This window comes from Lontra canadensis, unplaced genomic scaffold (genome assembly GCF_010015895.1).
Source record: "Lontra canadensis isolate GAN:19392208 unplaced genomic scaffold, GSC_riverotter_1.0 scaffold43, whole genome shotgun sequence".
Classification (NCBI taxonomy): Eukaryota; Metazoa; Chordata; class Mammalia; order Carnivora; family Mustelidae; genus Lontra; species Lontra canadensis.
The window spans coordinates 1,474,676-1,500,093 of record NW_022631037.1 but is presented as its reverse complement, the minus strand read 5'-3'; the positions used below and the strand labels follow the sequence as shown (position 1 = coordinate 1,500,093).

Below are 25,418 nucleotides of genomic sequence, written 5' to 3'. Positions count from 1 at the left end.
TTTGCCAGAGTCTCACATTTATACTTGTGGCAGAGGACGTTGGGCCAAATGGACCAGCCACGTCCACAAACCCCACTACATAACTGGTCCCATCATTGTTTTACAGACATGGGATTCATTACATTCTGGCTGCAATTCAGAAGCCTGTTCTATTTTAACAAACTATGATAACGCCAAACATCCATTTCCTCAAGAGATCACCCTAGCATGCTTGGCCAGTGAGGTTGAGATTTATCTGCATTAGAATCACAGAACATAAGCACGTGGAGAGGCAGACCTTAGAAATCATTCTAGTCCAACCTCCTAATTTACAGATGAGGAACAGGAGGCTTGTAGTGGAAACGTGACTTGCCCAAGAACACATAGCTGGCTGAAGACAGAATCCTGAGAAGAGTCCAGATGGCTTTTGAGAGAGCACACACTGCTCTCCACAACATGCTCAGAAATTAATGATAAAGTGTCAGCCCAACACTGTGAGAGACGAGGATTCACCAGGCCCTCATGTCCATCACGGAACACAGTGTATCTGGATGCTAGCCACACAAATGTGGCCAATGACCATTTTGTCATAGATTAAAACCAGATTTCCCCCTGTGTCATAATTTTACTTTTTAAGACTACCTTCTCCATCATCCTTCTTACCTTCTCCAGTCCTGCGAAGAAGTAAGGATGGAGGCAGGATCTAGAGCTTACACAAAAAGAGAAAAAAAACTGAGACCCCGAAAGGTAAGCGATTGGCTGAAAGAAGACCCAAACTAGAGCTGAGTCGGGCAGCCCATCAGCCAACTCACGAGGCCTTGGCCAGGTATGCCTTAGGCCTCACTCCCAGGGCAGCAGCCCAGGGGCCCGGAAAGCTTTCTGCCTTCTCTCACAGACACTGCAGTGTTCACAGAGCATAGCCTATGTGCCAGGCCCTGCGCTGAGGAGCCTACACACATCGAATAAGTACTCTTTACAACATCCCTGTGTAGTAGGCATTATTATTGGGTGCATTAGGCACAGCCTAAGTGGACTGCAGCTCAGGGAGGTGAAGGCATCTACCCAACCTCAGACAGCCAGTGGGAGGCGGAGCTAGATTTTGGTACTAATTCCTGAGCCTGAGCTCATACGTGTCCCTGGCTGGAGTGCACCAGGCCCGAAGGGGAGTTATACAGGGCATCTGTATCTCCCAACGCACCCAGCAAGGGCTCAGCACATTGTCAGGGTGCAAAAAATGTGGGAGAAAAGGAGGAAAAGAGGGAGATCAATAGCCCTGGGTCCCCACCGACATGCTGACAGCATAAGCTTTGGAGGGAGTTCAGCCCCCGGCAGAGAACAAGCCTTCTCCAGCTAAATCCCACCCCTGTCCGCCAGTTCTCTCATTCACTTGCTGCTTACCAGCACCCAATGTGCCAGACCCAGTGCCAGGCACTAGGATACAATTGTGCTTAAAACCTTGTGGTTTCCTATCTAGTGGGGAAAGTCACACAGAAATCCAAAAACTAGGCAAAAGTAAGTAGTAAGAAAATGTACTGGAACAAAGACTACATTCATTCATTCATTTATTTATTTATTTATTATGTATTTTAAAGTTTATCCAATTTTTATCTTTTTTTAAAATTTTTTTCTTTTAATTTGTCAGAGAGAAAGTGAGCAAAAGCAGGGGGAGAGGAAAAGGGAGAAGCAGACTCCCTGCTGAGCAAGGAGCCCACTGCAGGACTCAATTCCAGCCTGAATCAAAGGTAGGTGCTTAACCAACTGAGCCACCAGGTACCCCAAGACTACATTTATAATAGTGATGACTAAGATGAAATACCTAACTGAAAATATGTAGGTTCTGATGAAGAAAACTTTTGGTGGGGGGAGGGGGGGTAACGATTTTATTTACTTATTTATTTATTTGACAGAGAGAGAGAGAGAGAGAGAGTGAGAGATAGACAGCACAAGGAAGCAGAGCAGCAGAGGGAGAGGGAGAAGCAGGCTCTCTGCTGAGCAGGGAGCCAGATATGGAGCTTGATCCCAGGACCCTGGGTTCAGGACCTACACTAAAGGCAGACACTTAACAATGGAGCCACCCAGGCATCCCTGTGATGAAGAGAACTTGAGGACACTTTTGAAAAACAAAAAGTAGGCATCAACAAAGAGAAAGGCATTCCTATCCATCCCTCCCTAAGTCAATTTATAATTTTGAGTGATCGTAATAAAAATACAAATAAGTTTCTTTTTTAATTATATGCTGATTCTTAAAGTTCATATGAAAAAACAGATAAGACGAGCCAAAAAAACTCTGCAAAAGAAGAGCAATGGGGGACCAGCCCTGCCAGACACTAAAGCCTATCGTGAAGTCTCAACAGCGAAGGCACTGGCACATGAGCAGACGCAAATTCAAGGGGAATTTTGTGTACAGAAATAAGGCATCTGAAGCCAGGAGGGAAAGAGAACCAGTCAATTATTGGTGTGAGGACAACTGGATAGCTTTTTAGAAAAAAAAAAAAAAAAGTTGGATTCACACCTCCTACTGAATGCCAGAATAAATTCCAAAAGGATCAATGGTTTAAATGTAAAAATAAATCCATAATATATTAGAAGAAAACAAAGAAATTTTCCTTCAAAGTAAGGAGTGGGTAAACGCTTTCAGTCACTCAAAATCCAGAATCCATAAGGAAAAGAGCAATATTTTCAGTCAAAACCTTCTGTGTGGGAGTACCCCTATAGGCAAAGTCACAAGGCAAATTGCAGACTGGGAAAACACATGAGCAGTTCCTGTCACATACAGGGGCTAAGCCTTCCTCATTTATAGAAGCTCCTAGAATAGATAACTGCTCAAAAATCTGAGAGAAAAAATGAGCAAAGGATAAGAACAGCAGTTCACAGAAGAGGGAAAAAGATGTTTAACTTCACTCAGAATAAAGGAAATGCAAACTGAAACTACAACCAGCATCTACAGTTTACCCCTCAGACTGGGAAAAGCCGAGAACGTCTCTCCCACCTGCTAGGAAGGCTCCAGCCATGGCAGGAATACACATCAAAAGGCGAAACCACAAGTTACAAATCCAAACACCTCTGAGCGAGCAACTCACCACACAGAGATACTTGACGCAGGTGTCAAGTGATATATGTCCCAGTTTAATTGAAAGAGCAAAAACAGGCATCTTCATTTCTTCAATAAGGACTGGCTACATGATTTATGGAACCATCGCACAATGAAATTCTACGCGGCTATAAGGAAAGGAATCAAAGGAAACTCTAGATGAATGGCATGATCTCCATTTTAAACTGTTTACAAAGCAAGGTGCAAAAAGCTTTTATAGTGTACTACCTTTTGCATATGAAAGGACTTCAGATTCTGCATCCTGCTTTTATGCAAAAAGAAATGCCAAAAAGAAATTGTTAACAGCAGTTAGCTGTGGCCAGGGATTAGAAGAAACTGGGAGATGGAGAACCAGAGGAGAAAAATGGTTTATTACAGACATTTTTTTATTTACTCATTGATTTGTTTTTAAATCACGGAACTGTATATTTCCTATTCAAAAACAAATCTGATTTATAAGTATAAAATTCTAGGGGGCGCCTGTGTGGCGCAGTTGGTAAAACATCTGACTCTTGGTTTCGGCTTGGGTTGTGATCTCGGGGTCATTGGATGGAGCCCCAAGTCAAGCTCTGTGTTCATCGCGGAGTCTGCGGAGGATTCTTTCTCCTTCTCCCTCCACCCCTCACTCTTAAAATAAATAAATAAATCTTTAAGTAAATAAAATCCTAACTGTGGTAAGGACTAGGACAGAAAGGTGGATAGCACGTTGGGAGCATGTAATGGGGACTCTGAACTGTCTCCCTGAAGAAGGGGCATTTGAGCTTAGATCCCAAGGCTCAGGAATAACTAGGTGAAGAAGCCCGGGGTCAGAGGAGGAAGTGGCACACCGAGGGGACAATGTTGTGCCACTTGGTGACCAAAGAGCCACAGCCCATACCCCCAGCCTGGAGCCAACCCGGCCTCTCGAACAGTTAGACTTACTGTGTCAGAAATCGTAAGCTGGTCTCCCAACTCAGCAGTCTGGGAGTCCTGGGGCATAAGAGGTCTCTCTTCTCACACAAAGATGCACAGACACACAGACACACCCTGCTGCAGCCATAGGCTCCCTGCCTCCAGATCAGGAGAAAAGTAAGACCCAGCTATCACCAAGTCCTGCTGCAGGAGACAGGCCCTACCTCAGGGAGGCCCTCCTCAATTTCCCGAAGCTACTTCTCTTACCATTTCTTGGTGTCCTGGCCCAGGACCCTGTGGGGGTGGGAGGCAGTGCAAGTAGGAAGCAATGGGCACCTGTCCCTCCCTAAGCAGAGGAACAGAAGTAGAGCTGAATTGGGGCCCTAAGGCAGCAGCTCAGTCCTGCCCAGCACCCCCCTGATCCTTTCTGCCCATCTCTGGGTTTAGGCTTACTCCCAGAAACTTACTCCCAGGGGATTACTGGTGGTAATACCCTGAACCTACCCCAGGAAGGAATAGAGGGCCCTCCTGGACTGCAACAAACACCCACCAGGAGTTTTCTAGGGAGAACCTGGTCCTAGAGCACATGGGCCATGTGGTCCGAGGGGTCCCTCTGGCCTGTATGCAGGACTGGCTGCCCGGTGCAGGCCCTCATTGGGACCCTGAACCTTCTCCGGGGGGGGGGGGGGGGGGGCTGCAAATGAAAAGCAACAGCTAAAATCCCTGAGATACTAGGAGACCCAAGCCAAAAGTCCAAAGTTCACTTGATTGAGAAAGTGCCTCGAGGTCCAGGAGGTTTTTAAGGAAAACTGAAACTGTGGAGGTGAGCAGTGCAGAAGCAAGGGCTTGTTTGGGGCAGACTCATAACCCGACATAGCTCTTTCCCAGGCTCCTGCACTGAGAAGCCAGGCAGGGTGACGAAGGGCTCAGCCCTCCCACCGGAGCAGGCCAACAAGCAGAAAGCCCTGGTCCACCTGGCTTATCTAGGAATCCATCCTCCACAGCCCTTGCCTGCATGGTCAAAAGCTACTCCCTCTCCAGGGATGCTCCAGATAGTTGAAGATACGACAGCTCAAGCCCTGGGTACAGAGAAAACAGGCAGAGAAGCCAAAAGAACGCTGGACTGGGAACAGGTATGGGTTCAAGACAGCTCCTTCACACCCAGCCTCTGAGATAATGGCCTTGTCTCTGGGTCCTGCCACCATACATGGGGAGCTGTAACCACTAAGCTGCTCATGCTGGACAGATGCAGGGCTGGGGGAGGCTCTGCATCTCAACCCTCTGCAGAGAGCTGAGTTAGTATGGGGAGTATCCCTATTGCCAAGGAAAGATGAGCTCCAGGCAGACGTGGTGAGTGTAGCCAGGGGCACCCCCAACATCACAAGCCCCTCAGGCAGCCCCACTGGGCTCAGACTCAAGACAATATGCAGGATTACTGCAAACTCCTTGTGGACTCGAGAGCCACCCGAGGAGCAAGCCAGGCTGGGAAAATCTACTGCTGGGCTAGGAAGGCCAGGTCTCTCTCCCACTTCTTAAAAAATCCCCACTTTTTAAGCACTTGAGTCCCACCCCTGCCACCTTCTGCAGGGGTTTGGGGTGGGGGTAAGGGTTTGATAAGTCCTCTCAGGCATCCCTGCAGCTGGGAACCATGGTAGCAAGCCGTGCCTCCAACATTCTCACTAGAACTTTGATTGATCTCTGGGTACTTTGGACTGCTCACTCCAAGATCCAGCTCTTGCCAAGCTCTGTGCTCACCCCAGTGGTCAGTCCCATGGGGTCCCGGTGTGCAGTGTTGGGCAGAGACAGGCCTGCCAGTGAGGTCCCCACACACCCACCACAGAGGCCCTCATTAACCTTTCTAGGTTGGTGCCATGACTTGGGCAAGCAAGGGAAGCCAGGTAGGAGCCCATGGGGAGCAAAGTCTTAGCCAGGATAGTGCCCAGGAAGACCCAGGAGGCCCTTCTCTTCCTCTGTTAAAAGGCCTCATGCTCTGGGAGGTGGGGGCTTGGTCCACCCTTCCCATTAGATCAGTGGCTTGCCTCTGCCCCCATGAGAAGTTGGGGCTGCATCTTTCTGCCACACCCCCCACAGCACCTGCCTGCATCACATGAGAAAACCTGCACCCCTTAAAAACAGAAAAGTCGGGAGTTAAATACACTAATTAAGCTTTCTCCTAGTTGCTTGTTTATAGATTACCAACTCAGAAGAGAACTGAACAGACTCAGGAAATTAGAAGCAAGGGCTGCTTGTCTTATAGACCACTCAGAAATGACCCACTGCTGGCATTTTCCATGAGGAACTATGATTCACAGGATTCTGATGTGCATGCAACCCCTCAGGAATAGAACTTAGGTATAAAAGAGGCACATCCCTGCACCCCCAGCCCTACCCCTGTGTCCCCCACCACCAGACACACCCTGAGGATTTCATGAACAGCCTGGGTAACTGCATCTAGCAGCCTCTGCTGCTCCCGTGCCCCACCCCACCCCCACCCTGTACTTCCAGAGTAAGGATGGGTAGCTGAGAGGGGCGGGGCCTGTGCCCTGGCCGATAATACCAGGTCCCCAGACTTCAGTTTGCCACACACTTGAGCTAAAAATTTCCACATAAAACGCTTTTTGTGGGCCTGCCAGAGCCAGATGAGGAAAGAATGAGCTTTGGCAGCCTGGAATGGGGCGTCAGCGGCAGCATCCCTGGGGCTGTAGAGTCTCCCTTGTAAGAGCCAGGTCCGGGGCAAGGCCAGGGAGGAGCAGCCACCAGGGCCAGAGTGAGGCCCTCCCTTCCAGAGTGCAGGGGCTGCCAGGCCAGGCAGACGGCTCACGCCAATGAGAGGCCTCAGAACTCATCAGTGACTTTTTCCCAAGAAAGTTAATGTGTGTTAGGCTCCAGCAAGGCCAAATTTGGGACACGGATGCAGAGAGATTTTACCCATCATCATCTTCCTTGTCAACCGTTGCCATTTATTTAGAGCCTCCCACGTGCACGGTGCTTCCTGAGCATCCTCTCAGTTAATTCTCACAACCATGAAAGGTTTCTAGATAAGAAAACCAAGGCTCAAAAAGGCCAAGAAACTTGCCCAAAGTTACCCAGCCAGTAAGTGTGAGGGGAAGGATGCAGAGCCTTGGGGCAGTGGGACTCAGACCCCGGCCTCCCTCCTCACTCTGGCCCAGGCACGGACCAAAGCCCGGAGCTGGATCACCGGAGTGGAGTCTCCACATCGCCTCCCCTACCCGCCCCCCACCAGCGGTGCGGTGCGCCAGGACTGGCTCTCAAGGCCAGGCAGTCTATTTCTTACATGGCCGAAGGGGTCCAGGTGGTTGTTTGTGAGCTTCAGCTTCTGGAAGGAGACGAGCTGCCGCATCCAGTGGGCCCCAGTGGCAGGAGAATCAGGGTGGACATAGAGCCTTCCCGGCATGGCGGGCTCAGCCTTCCCTGCCACCATCCTGCCAACAGAGCAGACAGAACCACAGCAGCTGATTACTCTGGGGTCTGGAAAAGCCCAGATTCCCTGCCCCCTCTGAGAGCAAATCCCCATAAACCTGAGGGGGGCGAGGTGGGAATCACTGCTTATCCTATACTCTCAATTTTGGGCTTTGGGAGTTTGAGTGTTGGTCAGAGAGCGTGCTGAGGAGGAGCTGCGACTCCGAAACTTTTATTTGATTGCAGTATAAAGAGAAAGGGAAGTTACAGACAGATGTGATTATTTACTTCAAAGAATGGGGCTAATCACAAATATATTGTGGGCAGATTTAGGCACTTCTGTATACGTGTTATACTTTCAATTTTGAAATGTTATTATTTATATTATTTGGAGGGAGCTTCTTAGAGGACCTAGACAGCTTTCAAATTGCCTGTCTCCAATATAGTGTTTACCCCCAAAGAAATTAATTGGTAACTCTCCCCTCAGCTAGAGCCTGCTCTGAATGACAATTCAACCTGAAGAGAGAAGAAATAGAAACATGGCCCTTGCTAGGTCCTGGCCACTGAATCCTGCCGCCTCGGCCCAGTCTCTGCTGACCAGCCCACTGTGGAGCCCACATCCCTGCTGGCTGCTAATTCATTCAATCCCTCTCTCAACTTGAGCCCCGTCCTGGGCTCTGGGGATAGACAGGGTACAGAGGAGGTGGCCTTAGGAAAAGCAACCCAATGTTTATTTACCCAGCCCCTGGGTAAATGTTTATTTACCCTACAACCCACTTGTTTCTCCCAGCCCCTTGCCAAAGGGTCCCGTCATCCAACCACCAGGCAGCTGCCCCTCACTGTGGATCAACCGCTTAAAGGAAGGGCTCACAGCCAGACAATGAGCAAGTGGAAAAGCAGCAGAAGACTCCACAGACCAGGCACCTGGGTGCTAACCATCCAAATCAACGTCCCTCAAGAAAATAGCTCCCATCCTCCCCCTCAGTGCAGCCCAACCAGAGCCTGTATCCATCCAGCGTTGGTGTCCATCTGTCACCCCACAGCATAGTCACCAATCCCATCTGTCCACAGCTGGAGGGAGAGAACAGACTCTCGAAAGCCACCAAACAAACACTGCAGCTCGTTTCTAGCCCCAGCCCCTTCGGCAGTAGGTGGGCAAACATTTGTGGACCCTGCAGCCCCTGCGAGTTTGGTTCCCAAGTCTACTGGTCCAGGCAATCCTTGGAACTAACTGGTGAGTCCTTGGACCAAACATCAGTGGTGGGGTGGGGGTGGTGAGAGAAGACAGGGGATGTGAGGGTCCCAGGTTCTTACCATTTGTTGTCACAGAACTTGTAGCGGTGGTCATCCGCAGGGACGATATCAATCAGCAGGATGTACTTGGTCTTGGGGTTCATGCCTGTGACTTTGACCTTGTAGCTGGGGAACATCCTCCTGGGGGGCACCAAGGTGTGAGGCAGAGGCATAGAGCACCAGGAGAGATGGCACACAGGGGTGAGGGGACAGAAGGCCCTATATCAGAACTGTAAGCTGGGTAAGGCCTTTCCCTCTCTGGCCTCAGCTTCCCCCTACACAAGGGAAAGCCTGCACCAGATGCTCTGATTCCCTGGAGCTGTGTCTAGGAAGAGGGTTTACCTGGCTTCCCCAATGCAACACAATTCCCTACTATTTAGTCCTCCTGGCTGTGAGCACCTAAGGCATAGGAACCCTCAGGGTCACAAGAGAAGATTTCAACACCAACCTAGCTGCTTAATTTTGCTTCTGTCCTTTGCAATCCATACACAACTGAAGTTCTGGGCTGCCATTACGGGGGCCAGAGCAAAAGACCTCAAAGTCACTGTAAGCTGCTTCTGTAATCAGTGGAGTGTCTCCTCTGGGCCTTGTCTAGGTAGAAACCCTCAGGCCTCAAACCAATTCACGGGAAAACAGGAGAGTGCTGCTAGGTCTTTGGATTCCTTTGGAGTGTTTAGCAAAAGTGTTTAACTGTGTGAAGACCTTGCCTGGGCCTATGCACACTAACCGGGGACCAGGGAAAGTCAGTTCAGGAGCCTCATGGAGAAAAGCACAGATTCTAGAACCACTGTGCCATGAGCCCCACCACTGACAAGTTGTGAGGCGTTGAGCAACTTGCTTGGATCTCTCTTTGCCTTGGGTTTCCTTAACTCTAAAATGGGGATATTACCACCTATCTCATAGGCTGGTGTGTGGATTCACTGAGTCCATTTGTGACTCTTAACACTGGCCCTCACTGCACTCCTCCCTCCATAAACCGGTGGGCAACCGACCTCTGTGAAAATGGACTCACTAAAAAAATAGGACGTTTTCCAGTTTCCATAGCCCTTGCTAAGCCTGGGACCCTCAGGCTCAGTGACTATTCTAGAGAAGGGCTTCCCCAGACCCCCATTCACACACATGAACAACAGTACGTACACGAACCTACAAGGGCGCCGCTCTGCCCCCTGGTCACTAGACCCCTGATACTGGATCTCCCTAGAGGGGCAGACAGAGCTTCCTCACAATCCTCCTCCGACACCCCCACCCTTTCCTAGCTGATCTCCCACAAAGGTGTTTCCCCAAGAGAGAGGCCGATCCAAACCTAACTGAAGATGCTTAAGGTGTCAGGAAGCAAATCCCCTGAGCTGGGACCCTGCCCAACCAGTCTCCTCAAGGAAAGCCATCAAGTGGTCCTCTGCCTCCTCACTAAGCTGAGTGTCTGTAAGGGGAACCTCAAGAGAAGCTGCCCTAGACACCTCAAACAGATGATTGGAGCCCCTCGTTTTGTCAACAGGGGTTTCAGCTTACCTGGACAGGACAGGGCTTCCAGAAGGGATCAAGGCCTCCATAAGCTGGCAGACCTACAGCAAGCCCCGGCCAGGACCCTGAGGTAGGAGGTTCAGTTCTACCCCTGGCTCAGCCCCAGCCTGCTCACCCTCTTTCTTGTGGGAGGAAAGGCCTGTGAGAGCACTGCAGTGGGCCAGGGACATGGGAGGTGTTTGGCCCTGTGTATGCGCGATCGCATGTACTTGAGTACACACTGGAGTGAGCATGTGTGCATGTGTGCGTGCCTGGAGGGAGGAGGGAAGTTCTAGCAGCAAGTCTAGGGACTTATAAACCGTGTGGAAGAATTTGTCTCAGATGTCAATTGAAAGCATTTTCAAATGTCCACCCCACCCCCTCTCCAGGAACAGGGGAAGTGAGAGGGCTCAGGAACCCAGTCCTGCCTCCTGCTTACCAGCCCCTGCCTGGCCTGGGGGCACAGCTGCAGCCTGCACCACCCTCTTTCCCAGCTCAGCCTCTTCCCTGATAGGCCTAAAGCTGAAGTGGGGACGGAAGCAGCTGCCTCCCCTCCCCTCCTCCCTGGGGGAAGGCCAAGAATCCTGTCCCCTCCAGGCCACCATTTTGTAACTGTTACAGAAACTGCCACAAAATGGGACAGCCCTGGCTGTGCTTGGGCTGACCTGGCACCAGTGCCCTGCACTTAGCCTTAGCCTGTTTCTCCTGTAATCACTCCAGGTGGCAATGGCAGAGGACAGATATGGCTGCCCCCACCCCCTCCCGGCGCAGGCCAGGATCTACCAAGGCGGCCAGGAGAAAATGGCTCCTTGCCACTGGAATAGTCTCCCAAACCTAGACTGAGAGGAGGGTGAAGGACCCTGCCTCTCCTCTTCTCCTACTCCCTACTGCCCTTCATCTCAGAGGCTCAGGAGGCCAGGCTGACATTGGCTAAATGCTTTTTAGAAGGCCTATAAGTAGCCTTGGCTCAGCTCCCCCAGGCCCTGAGCTGGGGTCCTGTGATTTTGGCTTCTCCCAGAAGCTGACCATGGACCAGATTCCTGACGGAAAACACCCTCAGGGAGGTTTTGCCAAGACTTGGGCAGGGAAGGAAGGTATTCCCCAGCCTCTCTCTGCCTCCCGTGCCTACCAATTCCCCTCTTCTTAGGGCAGGAGCCCCTGCGGGAGGGGATATCTGGTCTGAGAGAGGGGTTCAAAAGTCCACTGCTCCAGGCTGAACTATTGAGGCTCAGTGAGTTCCACTGCTTTCACCGGAATAAGCATCTCCCCATCTGTCAGGGTCCAGTTTGGTGACTGCTTCTGAGAAAGCAGGCCTTGGGGACCCTGTGCACTATCATTTCCCCACCTGCGGGGCTCCAGTAGAATGAAGGGCGCAGCCGGGTGGGGAAAAGGCTGCGTGTGCAGGAGAAGCACACGGTCCACGCAGCCTGCAAACCTCTCCTCCGGGCCAGAGGGGGCTAAAGCTGGATCCTAGAGGCCCAGCAAGGGAGCGTTCACCAGGTGGGCATGGCTCTGGCCACCGACAGCAGGATGGGTCTGGGAGCTGTGGCATCCTCGGGACTCCCCGTCCACTGTGAAGGCCCTCTCCACTGAAATCTATGAAAGGATGGGGCGCGATGTAAATTGTTTCTGTGATTTAGGACATAAATGTAGCTGAAAACCACCCCTGGGGCGGGGGGGTGGGGGATGAATACCTCAGCGGGTCGGGGAGGGAGGGACGGGAGGAGAGGGAAGAACTCGGAGCCGCCTGGCTCGCACTGTGCCCCGCCGCCCGCCCTGGCCGGGAATCACTGGCTAGCCCGTCCCAGACACCCCACGGCAACCCGCCCCTCCAGTCCCGCGCCGTCCAGCCCTCTCCCCTACCCCCTCCCTGTGCCCGGCGGGCCTCCCGTCCGCGCCCTTGGCGACCCCTCGGGGCTCCGGGCCCCGCAGGCAGAGCCGCGCTCCGGACGCACGCGGAAACGGCTCCGCCGGGGAATAAACAAGCCGCCCGCCCCGCCGCCCGGGAGGAGATGAAAGCCGGGGGTTTCTCCTCTGATCATGAAACAGGCTCTGAAAGGGTGCGGGCTGGAGCCTTTATCTACTTCGTACTCGGAAATGGTTTTAGAATGAACTGCTAAGATAAGCTTCCTTGGACGTTTCTCGGCGTGGGAGGCTTGCGGGGCGCGGGGCAAGGGATTCGGGGCATTGTGATTTTGGCAACAACCCCTCAACTGCTCGCTCGCTGCTGAGAGGGGACGTGCAAGGTCAGCTGGGCTCCGAGAGCCGCGGGGGTTCCCGGCTCCCCGGCCAAAGCCGTCGCCAAATTCCTGGCCTTGACCTGTGAGCCCCCCACCAATCCACGGGGCTGCAGGGAGTAAACCGGACCTAGGAGACCAGCCAGATTCTCTCCACCTAGCCAGGCCGCCAAACCCCAAACCCAACGCACCAGACTTTCTCTGAAGGCCCGGAAACCCCAGGAGCAGCTAAATGTGCCTTCCCTTAAACATAGGCACAAAACCAAATCCAAGGGGTGAGAAGTCGGGAGAGGGGCTGTGAGGGGGGCGGGGAGTGGTGGGGGGTTGGGAAGGCACACAAGAGGATTCGCTTCTGTTTCTTTATTTGGGTGGTGCTTTGATGGGGGGTATTCATTTTGTGTAAATCTCTAGAGCTGTACAATTAAGGTTCGTTCATTTCTATGCAGGAATTTTTCACTTCAATAAAATGGGCATTGAAAATTATATCCATGTATATACGAATACTGTATATATCCGTATATATACTGATATATAACAGAATATATCAGCAGCAGAGCCCAGAGTCTGAAAGGAACCAGTTACAGGCAAAAGATGGGGTTCCACAGAAAACCCCACCCTTCTTTCTATCCTTAGTGTCTGGGAATCTTGAGAGAGATTTCTGGGAAGAGCTTAAGGCCCATCAACCAAGGTTCAGTTTGCTGTAGGAGGGGGGCCTGTGTTGCTGGTACTGCCTATACTGAGACCAAACTTTATAGAGCAAAATTATTTCTGAGAGCATGGCAAAGTTTCATAATTTGTTCCCACTTTATACACACACACAGAGTTTTCTAATTCACTCAAAGCATTTTTAAGAAATATTTTCCCTGAGGTGGGAGGCAGGAGTGAGGGTGTGTGGAATGGATGCTGTTTTGGGAGATCAGTTGCTTCTCAGATTTTTTTTTTTAAAGACACTTCCTTCTGATAGACTTTTGCTTTCAGAAAATACTTTAGAAAGAGATCAAAGGACTCTCTCCCCAACCCACTTTCCCAGTGTCTTCAACCCTTACTTGTCTTATCACCCACGCCACTGGGCTCTGACGCTCTGTATACAGAGCGAGGGCGATTGGCTTTGAAGCCCCGGATTAAGCTGGGCCAAATCCTTGCCTCAGAATAACAAACAATACAGGTTCAACAGGAGTTCTCATCGGTAGTTCATTTTTCAAACGCAAATTCACTGTCACTAACACAAGCAACATTGAACTCAGCAGGCTATGAAGGCTGATAGTGGAGATTTATCTGGTGGCAAAACCATGACCTAGGAGGAGAGCAGTCAAACGGTTAGGAAATTTTCATTTTTGGGACGTTTATATTTAAATTTTTGTGGAGCTCACTTTTATCTATGTTTGGGAGAAAATGCAGTTTCTCACATGTATCAAGCTTGGCAGGGATGTGAAGGAGGTAGAGAGAGGAGGGGTCTGTCTCTGCAGCAAACGGCTTAAAACTTGTGAGTGCAGGAGGCTGAGAGGGACAGAAACTGGCTGGGAGCATTCTGGCCCCATTTTACACCTGACATCAGGGGTTACTGAGCATTCAGAAATTGATGTCTCCCTATGTGATTGGCATTTTATTCCCTAGATCAAACGGTTTGAGAATCCAAACCACCATCCGATGAAGGGGATGATTCTCTCCTTGGCCTGCAGACCTTCAAGGGCTTAAGGCAAGAGGCTTGTGACCCAAAGACAAACTAGCTTGAGAATATTGAGAATATTCTGGTTCCCCTTCTCCAGGGCCTGCCTCTCCCTCAACCAGATAGCAGTGACCATGCCCCTCACCCCGCAGGGTCCCTACGGTAGTGCAACAACCCCACACTGAATGGCCTCGTAAATAAGAAGTAAGGGTAATTTCTCAAAGTTGGGGTGTTGTTCTGGGGGTGGAGTGTCATCCACTTGACTGGTGCAGACCCGGCAACTGCCTAATCTTGCCTCTGTCTATAAAAGCCAAGTGCCTTCTCTTCTCTGGGGTAAGGTTTATGTTCCCTCGGTTTTCCTCCAGTTTGAGCAGTCTAGGAATCTGTGATTCAAGGTTCAGGGGAACACTCCAGGTCCTTTGCTAAGAAATGCAGGTGTCCCAGGAAGGGTGCCGGTAGAGATATGAAGAAGAGAACTGGGAGTCCTCAGCGTAGCCCAAACAAAGCAAGATGCCCCCCAAGGCTGCCCAGTCAGGGGAGGCAGGAGGAGGGGATCATGGGGGTGGGTAGAGCCCTGACTTTGGTCTCTGAGGTCAGCGAGCAGCTATGCAGGAGGAAAGAGGGTCTGTGAGAACCATGGGGAGGGGCAATGAGACTAGTGACTTTCTTAAGGACTAGACCTGTTGCACAAATAACTTTCCGCCAGAGAAATGAAAGAGTGTGATGAAACCATAGTTGGCCAACTTCATCACAGCCACTTAAAAATTATCATCATTCCCTGAGGTCCATCTCAAGGATCAGGCACAAACATCTACCTGACGTTGGTCACCTATGGAAGTGTGTGTGTGTGTCTGTCTGTCTGTCAGTCTGTCTGTTGCGGGGAGGGAAGGAGGAGGACCCATACAGATGCAGGAAACCCCACTAAGGAGAATCACAAATGCCTGTTGTTTTAAATAGCAGAAGCCAGGCTTGTCCCCAAGAACATGCTGGCCATTTATTTTCAAAAGACAAGGTTATTTCTGCTGCCTAAAAAGGAAATTCTGGAAATTTCTTTTTTCTTTCGTTCCCTCAACTCTAGCAGTCATAAGAAATAAATTGCCCCTCTTCACACCTATAATCCACTCAACAATTTACCATACATAGCTCACAGGACCCCTGGTTTGAGTCTCATAGTAACCAAGAAAGGAAGGATGGCAGGTAAGTCTGCAGTCACCAGCTCTGTTTTACCCAACACCATTGAGCCACAGGAAGCTTAGAGACATGTCCTAGTGCACTCAGCTAGGAAGAGGCAAGGCTTTTGACACGTGGCTCCCCACTGAACTCAAGGACTATTCTAAGTGGCACCCTCTACTGGGTTCCCCTCATGTGTCCTCCTTCCTCATCGCCCAAATGTAGCAAATTCAGGCTCTGATAGCCCCCTGCTTCTTCTCATGATAGCATCCCCAGGCGCCCTTGCCACCTACTGGGGCAGGTGGCCAAGTGCCCAGACCTTTATCCCCCCAAAAAAACAAAAGAAACCTTGCATGCCTGCCAGGGAACGGACATGAGGGGCCACAGCACTCCTACACCACACACTGTAAACCACCAGCTTTTTGTTTCTTTTGAACAGCCCACCGTTCTCTGAGCAGGTCAGCAGAGTTCTTTAAAAAGTAGAAGAAAAATGCTGAGCGGATGCCAGACATTTCTCTAATTACGATTAATTTTAGCTAGCATTTAGGGCATGCTTACATGTGCCAGGAGCTATGCTAAGTGCTTTGCATACAACTGTATGTATGGTTTTGCAGAGAGGGATGAGGAGAGGGGGATGAAAGAGTGGAGAGACTCTTGCCTGGGGGTTGCACAGATGCCAGCAGCTGCGGTCTGACTCCCCATTCCTGGCTATTGATGCTTCACCACCTAATTCCTCGGAAAACCTAATTACAGGCACACGGCCAGGCAATGGGACATTTTCACACCTACCCTGTCCCCAGGGACCAAAATCAAATGTGAGCAAGTGGGGAGGGGGTAGTTCCTACACCTGAACTCCCCAGCTTCTCTGTCTGCCGGTCAGTCCCCCTTCACTGATAACTGCTGGCCAAGCCCTTCTTGCCCCACTCAAGACTCCTGGCCCCATCCAGTCTCTGGTCTTGCCCCCTCTGCATCTCCCTCCTTTCACCCTCTCCTCCAGGCTCTCTCCCACAGACACCAGCACATTTTAAAGATGTTTCCACTTTATAAATCATATTTCTGGCAGCCACCCGAGAGCTGCTCCCTAAACAGCACACACACAGGGCCCAACGGTGCCTTTCCCTTGGCCGAGGGGGTTGCTGGCAAGAGAGGAACAGCACCCCTGGGATGAGAGATCTGGGGTTCATGCTGCCCTGGAAAGGTTATAGAAATAGGAAAACACCATCAGGTCCCCTTCCGCTATCTGTTGAGGGTCATCTCCGGGTCCCCACTCAATGCAATCCTGATAAACCAGGCACGTCCCCAAAAGGAGGAGGACAAAGCAGCCCCCCACAGGGGCCGATAGTGCTTGAAGTGGGACCTCTGACCCCCAGATCCTTATTTGCATTTTATTTGCATAGAGCTGCCCCTCCCATCCTTCCATCTCTCTGGGCTTCCTAGAGGAGGAATCCCCTGGGTGTTCTGTGGCCCGGTGGCAAACCATGGTAGGATGCCCCTGGGCTAAGGCCAGAGCGCCCAAGGGGACCCCCATTGCTCCCCTGTCTCCAGCGGGAGATGATTGTTAAGCAAGCTCCTGGGGATCCCCATCACTCCTACCAGTCATCTTCCAATCCCCAAGTAAACATCCCAGAGCTGACCTGCCCGCCTTGGTGATGATCATCTCGGTGCCCGCCTCGTGGAATTTCTTCCAGAGCTCCTTCTCATGCAGGCCAACCTTGATGTTCTCGATGGTCTAGGGGCAAGAAGGAAGGGGACTTACATCGGCCTGGGATGTGGCTCCATGCGGAGCCCTGAGGACAGAGAACACAGACCCAAAGAACCATGCAGAGTGCTGCCAGCCCCAGGACTCCTTGCCTGAAGGTTTCGTTTTATAAAATTATACTGTACCATTGGTGAATTTTTCAAACTTTAAAAAGTAGCTAAAACCCACTCCTTCGGAGCTATAACAGCAGTCTACAGAGGACACACACTGACTGTGTCAGGGTAGATGACACACTACACAAACATAAACACTCCATGTGGTGGGACATAGCCACAGGCTTGCGGACAGACACACAGACACAGGAGGGACGCCCGCACCGCACACCCTATGCAGACCCACGCAGGCCTAGGGCGTGCACAGACGGATTCCTTTCATTGTGATCATCAGGTTATCACTGAGACCCTCTTAGGGACGTCCCCACAGCGGCTCCCGCTGGGATCCCCTCTTCCCTCCCGGTGCCAGGCTTATGCCCCCGCCCTCTCAGCGTCGTCGGAGCTGGACACTTGGCCCGGGCTCGCCCGGATGCCAAAAGGGTGCCCTCCGCCGCCTGTTCCAGAGGAGCACGGAGGGCGCGAAGCAGAAGAGGGACAGAAGGCTGAGTGTGAGCCCTACACCGCGGAGCAGAACACACAGTCCAGGACGCAACCAGATCCCGGGGAAGCGAGTCCTGTCCTCTTTGGGGCGGACTGGCAGACGCAGGCGGCCTTATAGACAGACGGATGCCCAACCTCTGCCCGACGGCCACTGGCCCTACCTGCTCTGCGGCGGCGGCGGCAGCAGCTGCGGCTTCGGCGCCGGGGCCCGGCGGGCTGCCGAGCGCGGCTCCGCTGAGGCCCGGAGCAGCCAGCGCGGGCTCGGGAGCGTTGGCGGCGTTGGAAGCGCTGGCCTCGCCGAGCGCCGAGCCCGGAGCCCGGAAGGCCTCCTCGCTCTCCGACAGGCCCTTATCCTGCAGCATCTCCTGCGGGCACAGCACACACGGAGTCACATGCCTGGGTCAACACTCGCCAGAGGCCCCGCAGCCCGCTCCAGGCCAGCCGAAGGACTTCGGCCCGGGAGGGAAAGGCCGCCCTGGCGCACGTGGACACCGCCCCCTTCTGAGCTGGGGGAGGGAGAAAATTCAGAGGGTAGGACCGTGGCCGCCTCCCTCTGGGTTCTGGACCTGGGAGGGTCTGTGTGCGGTTCAAGGTCTGGCTGGCCCTGGGTGTGGGGCTGTGTGATGAGCAGGTCTAGGGGAAGGACCGCCCTCTCGGCATTGCCCCAGCTGCACCCCCAGTCCCTCCCTCCTGCTGGGCTCCAGTGGAGCCTGAGGCCTAGGTCTCTTTTCACTGTTTCCTAATAACGGTCCTGGCTCACTCTTGGGTCAGGGCAGCCAGAAGACTTCCTGGGTAGGCACCAGAGGACAGCCAGGCCAGGAGGGCAGGGCCCAGGCTCCTGAAGCTCCACACCTGCAGAAAGGGCCTAGGGCTGGGCAGTCCCTCAGGTCCCCACTCAGCCATCTGCACTCACGCAGTCCCTTAGACACCAGTCAGGAAAAGACTTCCTGAACCAAAGGCTTTTTCACTCCTGCCCATTCCCACTCCCATAGACACCCTATGGGTCCCTCCCACAGGCACATAAGCCTCACACGGACACAAGCACCCTCACAGAGCCTTCTAGTCCTTCAAGCAGCCATACTCTCCTAGTGCAGCACTGATTCAGGCCTTGAACTCAGCCAGGGGCCTCACATTCTTCCCCACACATTCACATGTGCTGGTTCACTCAGTCACACTTAAGCTCCAAAGGGCTCTGCTTTGGGGCAAAGGACTGAGACCCTTCCCAGCTAAGGACCAGGCCAGCTGGGTGGGTCCAGTTCACAGGCACGACCTAGTCCTGCTCCCAAGCACAGCCATCTTTCCCCAAGTGTCTAGAACTATTCACCAGGCTGCCCCAAGTGCCTGCTCCCTTCTAGAAGTTGGTCCTGGGATATCAGAATGAGAGCCCAGGCTGCAGGTCCTGCCTTTCCTGCCTCCATCATGGAGGTACCCCTACATTATCTCTGCATCTCCTTTCCACCTCCCTGCTCTTCTCCCTTCTTTTGCATCTGGTGGGTCTTTTTTCTATGTGCATGGCTGCCTCTCTTCCTGTCTTATTTCTGTTCTCTTCTGGGTCTCCCTGAGCATCCCAAGGTCCAGGCCTCTGATCATCCTGCCCATTGGCCTCCCCATCCCAGGTCCTAGACATTGGCTCCCAGGGCCTCACAAAGTAAACAAGCCAAGTGCAACCGAGGGAGATAAAAAGGGGCCTGGGCAAGTTGGGGCTGGGAAAAGCCCATAAAGATAAAGTTGACAGCCCTCCCAGTCCTCTGGCAACAGGCAGCAGGAAACAAGTCTTGCTGGTCATGGTTAGCACCAGTACCCGCCTTGGGCCACGTGCGGTTCCGAGCCAAGCCTAGGAAACCTGAAGCCCCAGGTCGAGGGGACACAGCTCAAGGAGGGGAGTTGCACGCTCTGGCCCAATACGCTGGTTCCAGCTGTATCTGGGGTCAGCGGGTTGGTCCCCCGCGATCCGCTTGGGCCCGGAGGGCGCGCCGCCTGTTGCAATGCTGTTTTAGTCATTGGGTCCTCTACGGGGCACTTGTCACACCAGAAGCCATACAGGGCCGCTATCTGACTCACTCCCGGCGCTCTCAGTCCTGTGCATGGAGCTCTTCGGCCGCCGGCATCCACTGACGCCAGTCCCATGGCTCCGACCAGGGACGAGGGCATCACGGTGCTCTCCTTCACTTCTTCCTTTTCTCTCCGCCCCGGAGACATATGTGGACATCGCGACAGCGGGCCCTCGCCCTGGCTGGACCTCCCCGCCGATTTCCTTTTCTTCCCTCCCGGCTGGCCCAGAGTGGCCCCCATGGTTCCCCTCGCACCCCGAGCCCCGGCGCGAACTGCACAGCCGGGTTCCGCACCAAGCGGAGCCCGCGGCCCGCGGCCTCCGCAGCCTCCGCAGCCTCTGCGCTCGCCCCACTCTCCGACTCCTCCGTGGACGCGGCCCGCCAGCTCGGCGCCCTTCCGCTCGGTCTGCCGCTTTCAGCTAACTCGTTTTCTAAGGAGAAGGGCATTTTACTTTTCACTCTAGATTACTGATCATATTTTTCTCGCACTGGGGGAATTAACATTTTGTATTATTTTAAATATTTTAATTATCTCTATTAGCAGTATTCTGATCAGTTCAATGACATTAAGAATATCCTAGCACATTAAATTATTAGTACTTTCAATTTTTAATACTGTAAAATCAAAGCACTGGTTTGATTTGTTAATTCATCATTATCAAATATGTTGGTGCTTTCCTGTCACTACTCCATCATTCTGGGGTCTCCTGGTACCTTAGTGATACTATTACCAATAGTCAGGTAATTATTAGATATCGTATTCCCATAGGTCATTGTAATCTATTGTTATTTTAATTTTTATTCTGTACCCCTAAAATGCTTCCGTTGCTGGCTCCTCGGTCTCTGTATTTTGTCACAGTTTTGGTAACTTGTTATCTACCATTACTTGTGATATTATTGTTCTCAATATTGATGTTACTTTTCTTCACATCCTTATAATACTTCTTATTTTGTCATTATTTGTTTTGTTAGAATTGTTCACAATATTTTAGGTATTCTTCATCACATCTTTATAATATCTTGTCATTATTTGTAATTGCGATCTTGATTCACTGGCTATTTTTCATCGAATTTCAATTTCAATTTCAACTTCAATTTCAATTTCAATTTCAACAATTCCTTGTTACTTTGTCAGAATTGGTGATATTGCTGTAGTTCCTAATACTCTGATTATTTTTCATCACATTGATATGGTTCTTCTTATTACTCTACCATCATTTATAATGTTGTTGGGACTATTAATACCTTGGTAATAAATTATCACATTATTCCAGCAATTCTTGCTGCTGTCTTTGTTTGTATTAGTATTGATCTAAAGATTTTGATTAATATTTAGTAATTCATTAGAGTATCTACATTATATGATAGTATTCCATCAGTATTACTAATATTAGTATTTCCCTTAATAGTATTTTCAATTGTTCACCCTTTTTCCATAGTTTTGTCATTTGTTACTATTTCCTATACTATTATTATTGATTTTAATACAATGGTTCTTATTACATTGTTCCTATATTTGGAGTTACTTTGTCTATAATCCTTTTAAATTTGTGATTACAATTTTCACTTGGTTCTGAAACTGACTACTCTTTTACTCTTGTTTTAAAGTGTGAACACTATTAGTTTTGCCGCTTAGCCCTGTTTCTTTGGTAATTGCTCACATTCTGATAATTCTCGATCATCGATAATTATTTATATATAATGCTTCTTGCTTTAATTTTGATGAGCCTGTTGCATCAAAGGCTCTGAAGTCCAGGTTTCCGATCGCGCACTTTCACAACGATATCGCCGCAAGGACCCGCAAGTACCCGGGCCCTCTTCTTGGCCTTTCTTATTCTGCAAACACCAGTTTCAAGACCACCGCTCCGCTTGTCACGGCTTAACCTTGTTCCTTTGGAGCCGGCGCTGTCCCTTCTTTGCCTTTGGGTCCCTAGACCCAATCCATCCTGTTATTCAGAGGAGATGAGGGCTCGCGCCCCAAAACGCGGGGAGTCCGGCCGAGGCGGCAGCCTGATCTGAAACACATCTCGCCACCCTTCTGCAGCCTTGCGGGTCCCGGAGGTCCTTCTCCCGGCCCCGTTACTCGCTTCTTTTCCAGTTCATCCTCTTCTGCCCTGCAACCTAACCCTGGGCTCAGGGTAGCCCCTGTCCCGCACGCTCGGCTCACCCCCATCCCGCCGGAACCACACTCACCCTAACTGCGCTGCCGCATGCGGAGGCGCCTGCCGCCCGAAGTCCACTGCAGGCTCGGGTCCGAGGGGCACGGGACGGCTGGGGCACTGACTTGGGGCCGCTGGGTCAGTGTCCCGCTGCCCGCCGCGCCCTCGGGGCCGGACACATCCCGGCTCTGGAGCGGGCCCTTGGATCTCCGACGCTGCACTTTGGGGCCTCAGCTCCCTCCTCCTCCCTCCCTCCCTCCCTCCGGGGCCGCCACCCCCCTGCGCTGACGTCGCCGCTGTCAATCAGTCTGCGCCCGCCGCCCCCCCCGGGGAGGGGGGCTCGAGGGTCCCCTGGCTCCCGGGCCCCAGGACGCCGAGCCCTGAGCGGGCCTCGCACTCCCCCACGGCGCGGGTTGGTGCCCTCCCTGCGGCCCTCGGGCCCCGCCGGCCTGGCCGGGCTGGGAGCCCCGCATGGTTTAGATTAGAGGGGCGGGAAGAGAGAGAGCGGCCGGGCCGGGCCGCACTGCTCGCACCAAGACTGGACAACCAGGACCGCACGCCGCGAGCCCCGGCGCTGCCCGCACACCGAGGCGCGGCGCAGCCAGGCCTGGTCCGGCCGGAGCCAGCTTGCAGACAGCCGCCCTCAGCCGAGCCCCAGGCCGCGGGCTCCGCGCCCGCACACACCTCCGTCCGAGACCCTCTCCCAGCCGTGCACGCAGCGGCTCGGTAAGCCCACGTCCCGGGGGGACCGGCGCACAGCGCCTCACAGCCCAGCACTCGTCCACCGACCATGCCCCCAACACATTCTCACACCTACGCGCTCCGGCCCGCGCGCTCCTCCTTCCCGGCTCCCCGCGCGGGCACGACGGCCAAGGCGTGGACCCTCTCTGCTCACCGGCCCCCCGGCTTGTCCGGGCCTGGCGGGCAGCGGGCAGCGGGCGCCGGACCCGGCCTGGCGCGCCTCGGAGTCAGCGCGGAGGTCACGGGTGAGGGCAGGCCCTTCGCCCGGGCGGGGAGGAGGCCGGGCGGCCAGGCCTCGAGCCGCGGCAGCGGGGAAGTGCTGGGCCGGCTTCTGAATCTGAGCCGAGGCCCGGGCTTCAAGGTGCCAGGGCTTGGCAGAGTCCTTGGGGGAAACTGTGGCGAGGGCCAAGACTCCGCCAGCCGCCTCAAAATCCCAGAAAGCTGAGGAGGAAGTCCAATGCCCGCTCCAGTCTAGGAAGCTTAGACCACTGTGCTGAGAGCTATCCGGCCTCTGTGCATCAGAAAGGGAGGCCCCCTCACTGTCTAGACCTCCCAGCCCAGCCTCTGACTCTCCACTCCCTCTGTCTCCACTTACCTCTCCTTCTCTATGTCTGTCTGTACCTTGACACAGGACCCTTCAGCTCGACAGGCAGACAGGTCCATGTGGACCTTAGCCTATGTCCAAGCCTCACAGCCTGTCATATGCCCAGGATACTGAGGCAAGATTAGGTCTGCCCACCAGAGTCCCCTCTCAGTAGGATTCTCAGGTTAGCCTCTTGGTCCTCAGCGTGAGCTGCATCCCTCCCTCCACTCCTTTCCAATGAGCCTCTGTTCCTTTCCAGACTTTTACCTCAAAATCAGATTGACTGGAACTTCCCTGGATGGATCTGTCCCTTTTCTTATGCTAGGAATGGGAAGCCAGGATCAGTGCCTCCCCTACTACCCAGCACTCAAAGGTGGAAGTCTAACACCAACTAGGAAAAGCCAGCTGCTGATGCCATCTCCACAACGGGCTCACTGCTCATGAATCCCTATCATCCTTAGCAGTACCAGATTCTACTACCCCATCTTCCTTTCCCAATTTGTCTCATGGAGTCCCAAACCAGGAAGAGGAAGTAAGATCTAAGGGATGGAGAAGCATAATCCTCCTCCAATCCTGCCTTCTCCTGGAGTGGAGAAAGGAAAGGCCCTGGTGTTTCAGAGATGCCTGGGGAGTCATGTTTCCTGTGTTAGGGAGAATTGGATGACACATCTCAGCTTCTGCTCCCAAGCCCTCCTCCCATGCCCTCCCCAACAGCCTGTAGGAAAATCCCTTGCAAATAAATAGTGTACAGATGAACCATCCAACTACTGTGTGGAACGGTGAACAGGGAGGGTAGTGAATCACCAGATACCATGGGAAGACCACATTTAGGCCAGAGTCTGGAAAGAACTGGTTGATAATCATTGGAGGAAGTTCATAATGAGAGCATCTAGAGTTGTTCTTTACAGAAACTAGAGTGGAGACTTTCTATAAGTGCAAGGCTTTCTAAAGACTCACAGGAGATACTCCAAATCAGCATTAAGTAGTTCATGATGACATGGAGAAATGAGATACAGAAGGGACTGGCAAGCCTTTGGCGATGAAAACAATGGGGCAAACCAGCCAGCAAGTAAGAGAGAAAGGGAAGGTATGTATACACATTCTCTGTTAGTAGAATGGAATTCTTTGTTACATTGATTCTAACACGTACATTTCTTTCCACATTTTGACAGCTCTGAAATGGGGATGCATCTTAGAATCAATGGTAGTTTAATTCATAGCAGTGCTATAGTGTAATAAATATTTTTTCTTCTTAGTGGTACATAAAATAATAGAAAGGTGTAGTATTTGTTGATAAACAGCCGATGGAGAAAAGAAAAAGATGGGTGGTTTTTTGTTTGCTTTTTCCAAAATGAATTTGAGTAGCTCCGAGTACAAAAGCTCTCCTCAGCTAGCTAAGTGAATAATTGACCATCTATCACACAAACTTGGGTTGGCTTAGGGGAAAGCCATCAGGTTTGGTGTCAGGCTCACCTTGGTTTTGAAACCTGGCTCTGAATCCTGGCTCAGCATTTAGCAGCTGTGTGACCTTGGGCAAGTCCCTTAACACCTAAATAAAATGGATACAATCACTCCAACTTACTAGCTTATTGTGAGGTTTGACTAAGTTAATGCATGTAAATTTCTGGCACGTGGTAGGTAATTAATAGGTTAATTCCCAACTATTTCTAAAATTTATTTTATCCCACCTCTTTTCCAAAAAGGCTTGAGATGGTTTATAACCAAAATAAGCTAATAAAAACACAAGTAAAAAGACAAAATAGGAGTAAGGGAAAAGGAATAAAAATACATGCTATCACCAAGTGTTGACAAAGTCACTATAATTGAGAGCAAAGTCTGCTTATCAGCAGCAGGGCAATATGGTCTTTTTCCATTTCAGAAATGTGGAACAGTATTTCTTTGGTGAAGTGTGGGGAACAAACTTTCCCTTGGCCCTAACTTTTATTTATTTAATTTTTAAAGATTTATTTATTTATTTGAGAGAGAGAGAAAAGGGAGAGCTCAGAGGGAGAGTGAGAGGGAAAAGCAGACTCCCTGCTGATCAGAGAGCCTCGGCAGGTCTCCGTCTGAGTACCCTGAGATTATGACTTGAGCCAAAGGCAGACACTTAAGCGACTGAGCCACCCAGGTGACCCCTGCCCTAATTTTTTGTTTTTTAAGATTTTATTTATTTATTCGACACACAGAGAGAGATCACAAGTAGGCAGAGAAGCAGGCAGGGGTGTGTGGGGAAGCAGGCTCCCCGCTGAGCAGAGAGCCGGATGCAGGGCTCAGATCCCAGGACC

The 25,418-nt window shown here is 51.8% G+C and overlaps 1 protein-coding gene across 4 annotated transcripts in view; it reads right to left on the bottom strand.

Moving 5' to 3' along the window:
- The window catches only part of TBX4 (T-box transcription factor 4), a 30,396-nt gene extending 7,762 nt beyond the window's left edge, over window positions 1-22,634 (bottom strand). For 2 of the 4 annotated variants that reach the window (XM_032871872.1, XM_032871874.1), the window contains exons 1-5: window positions 21,844-22,015; window positions 17,761-17,964; window positions 16,882-16,976; window positions 8,696-8,815; window positions 7,257-7,404 (exon numbers count right to left, since the gene is read on the bottom strand). In XM_032871872.1, coding sequence (XP_032727763.1) covers window positions 7,257-7,404; window positions 8,696-8,815; window positions 16,882-16,976; window positions 17,761-17,961 — 564 coding nt within the window. In that variant the 5' untranslated portion in view covers window positions 17,962-17,964; window positions 21,844-22,015. Of the gene's footprint in view, window positions 1-7,256; window positions 7,405-8,695; window positions 8,816-15,905; window positions 15,993-16,881; window positions 16,977-17,760; window positions 17,965-21,843; window positions 22,016-22,620 lie in introns of those variants that run through there. The other 2 variants (XM_032871873.1, XM_032871875.1) reach the window with 2 other exon arrangements.
- Window positions 22,635-25,418: the final 2,784 nt, after the last annotated feature.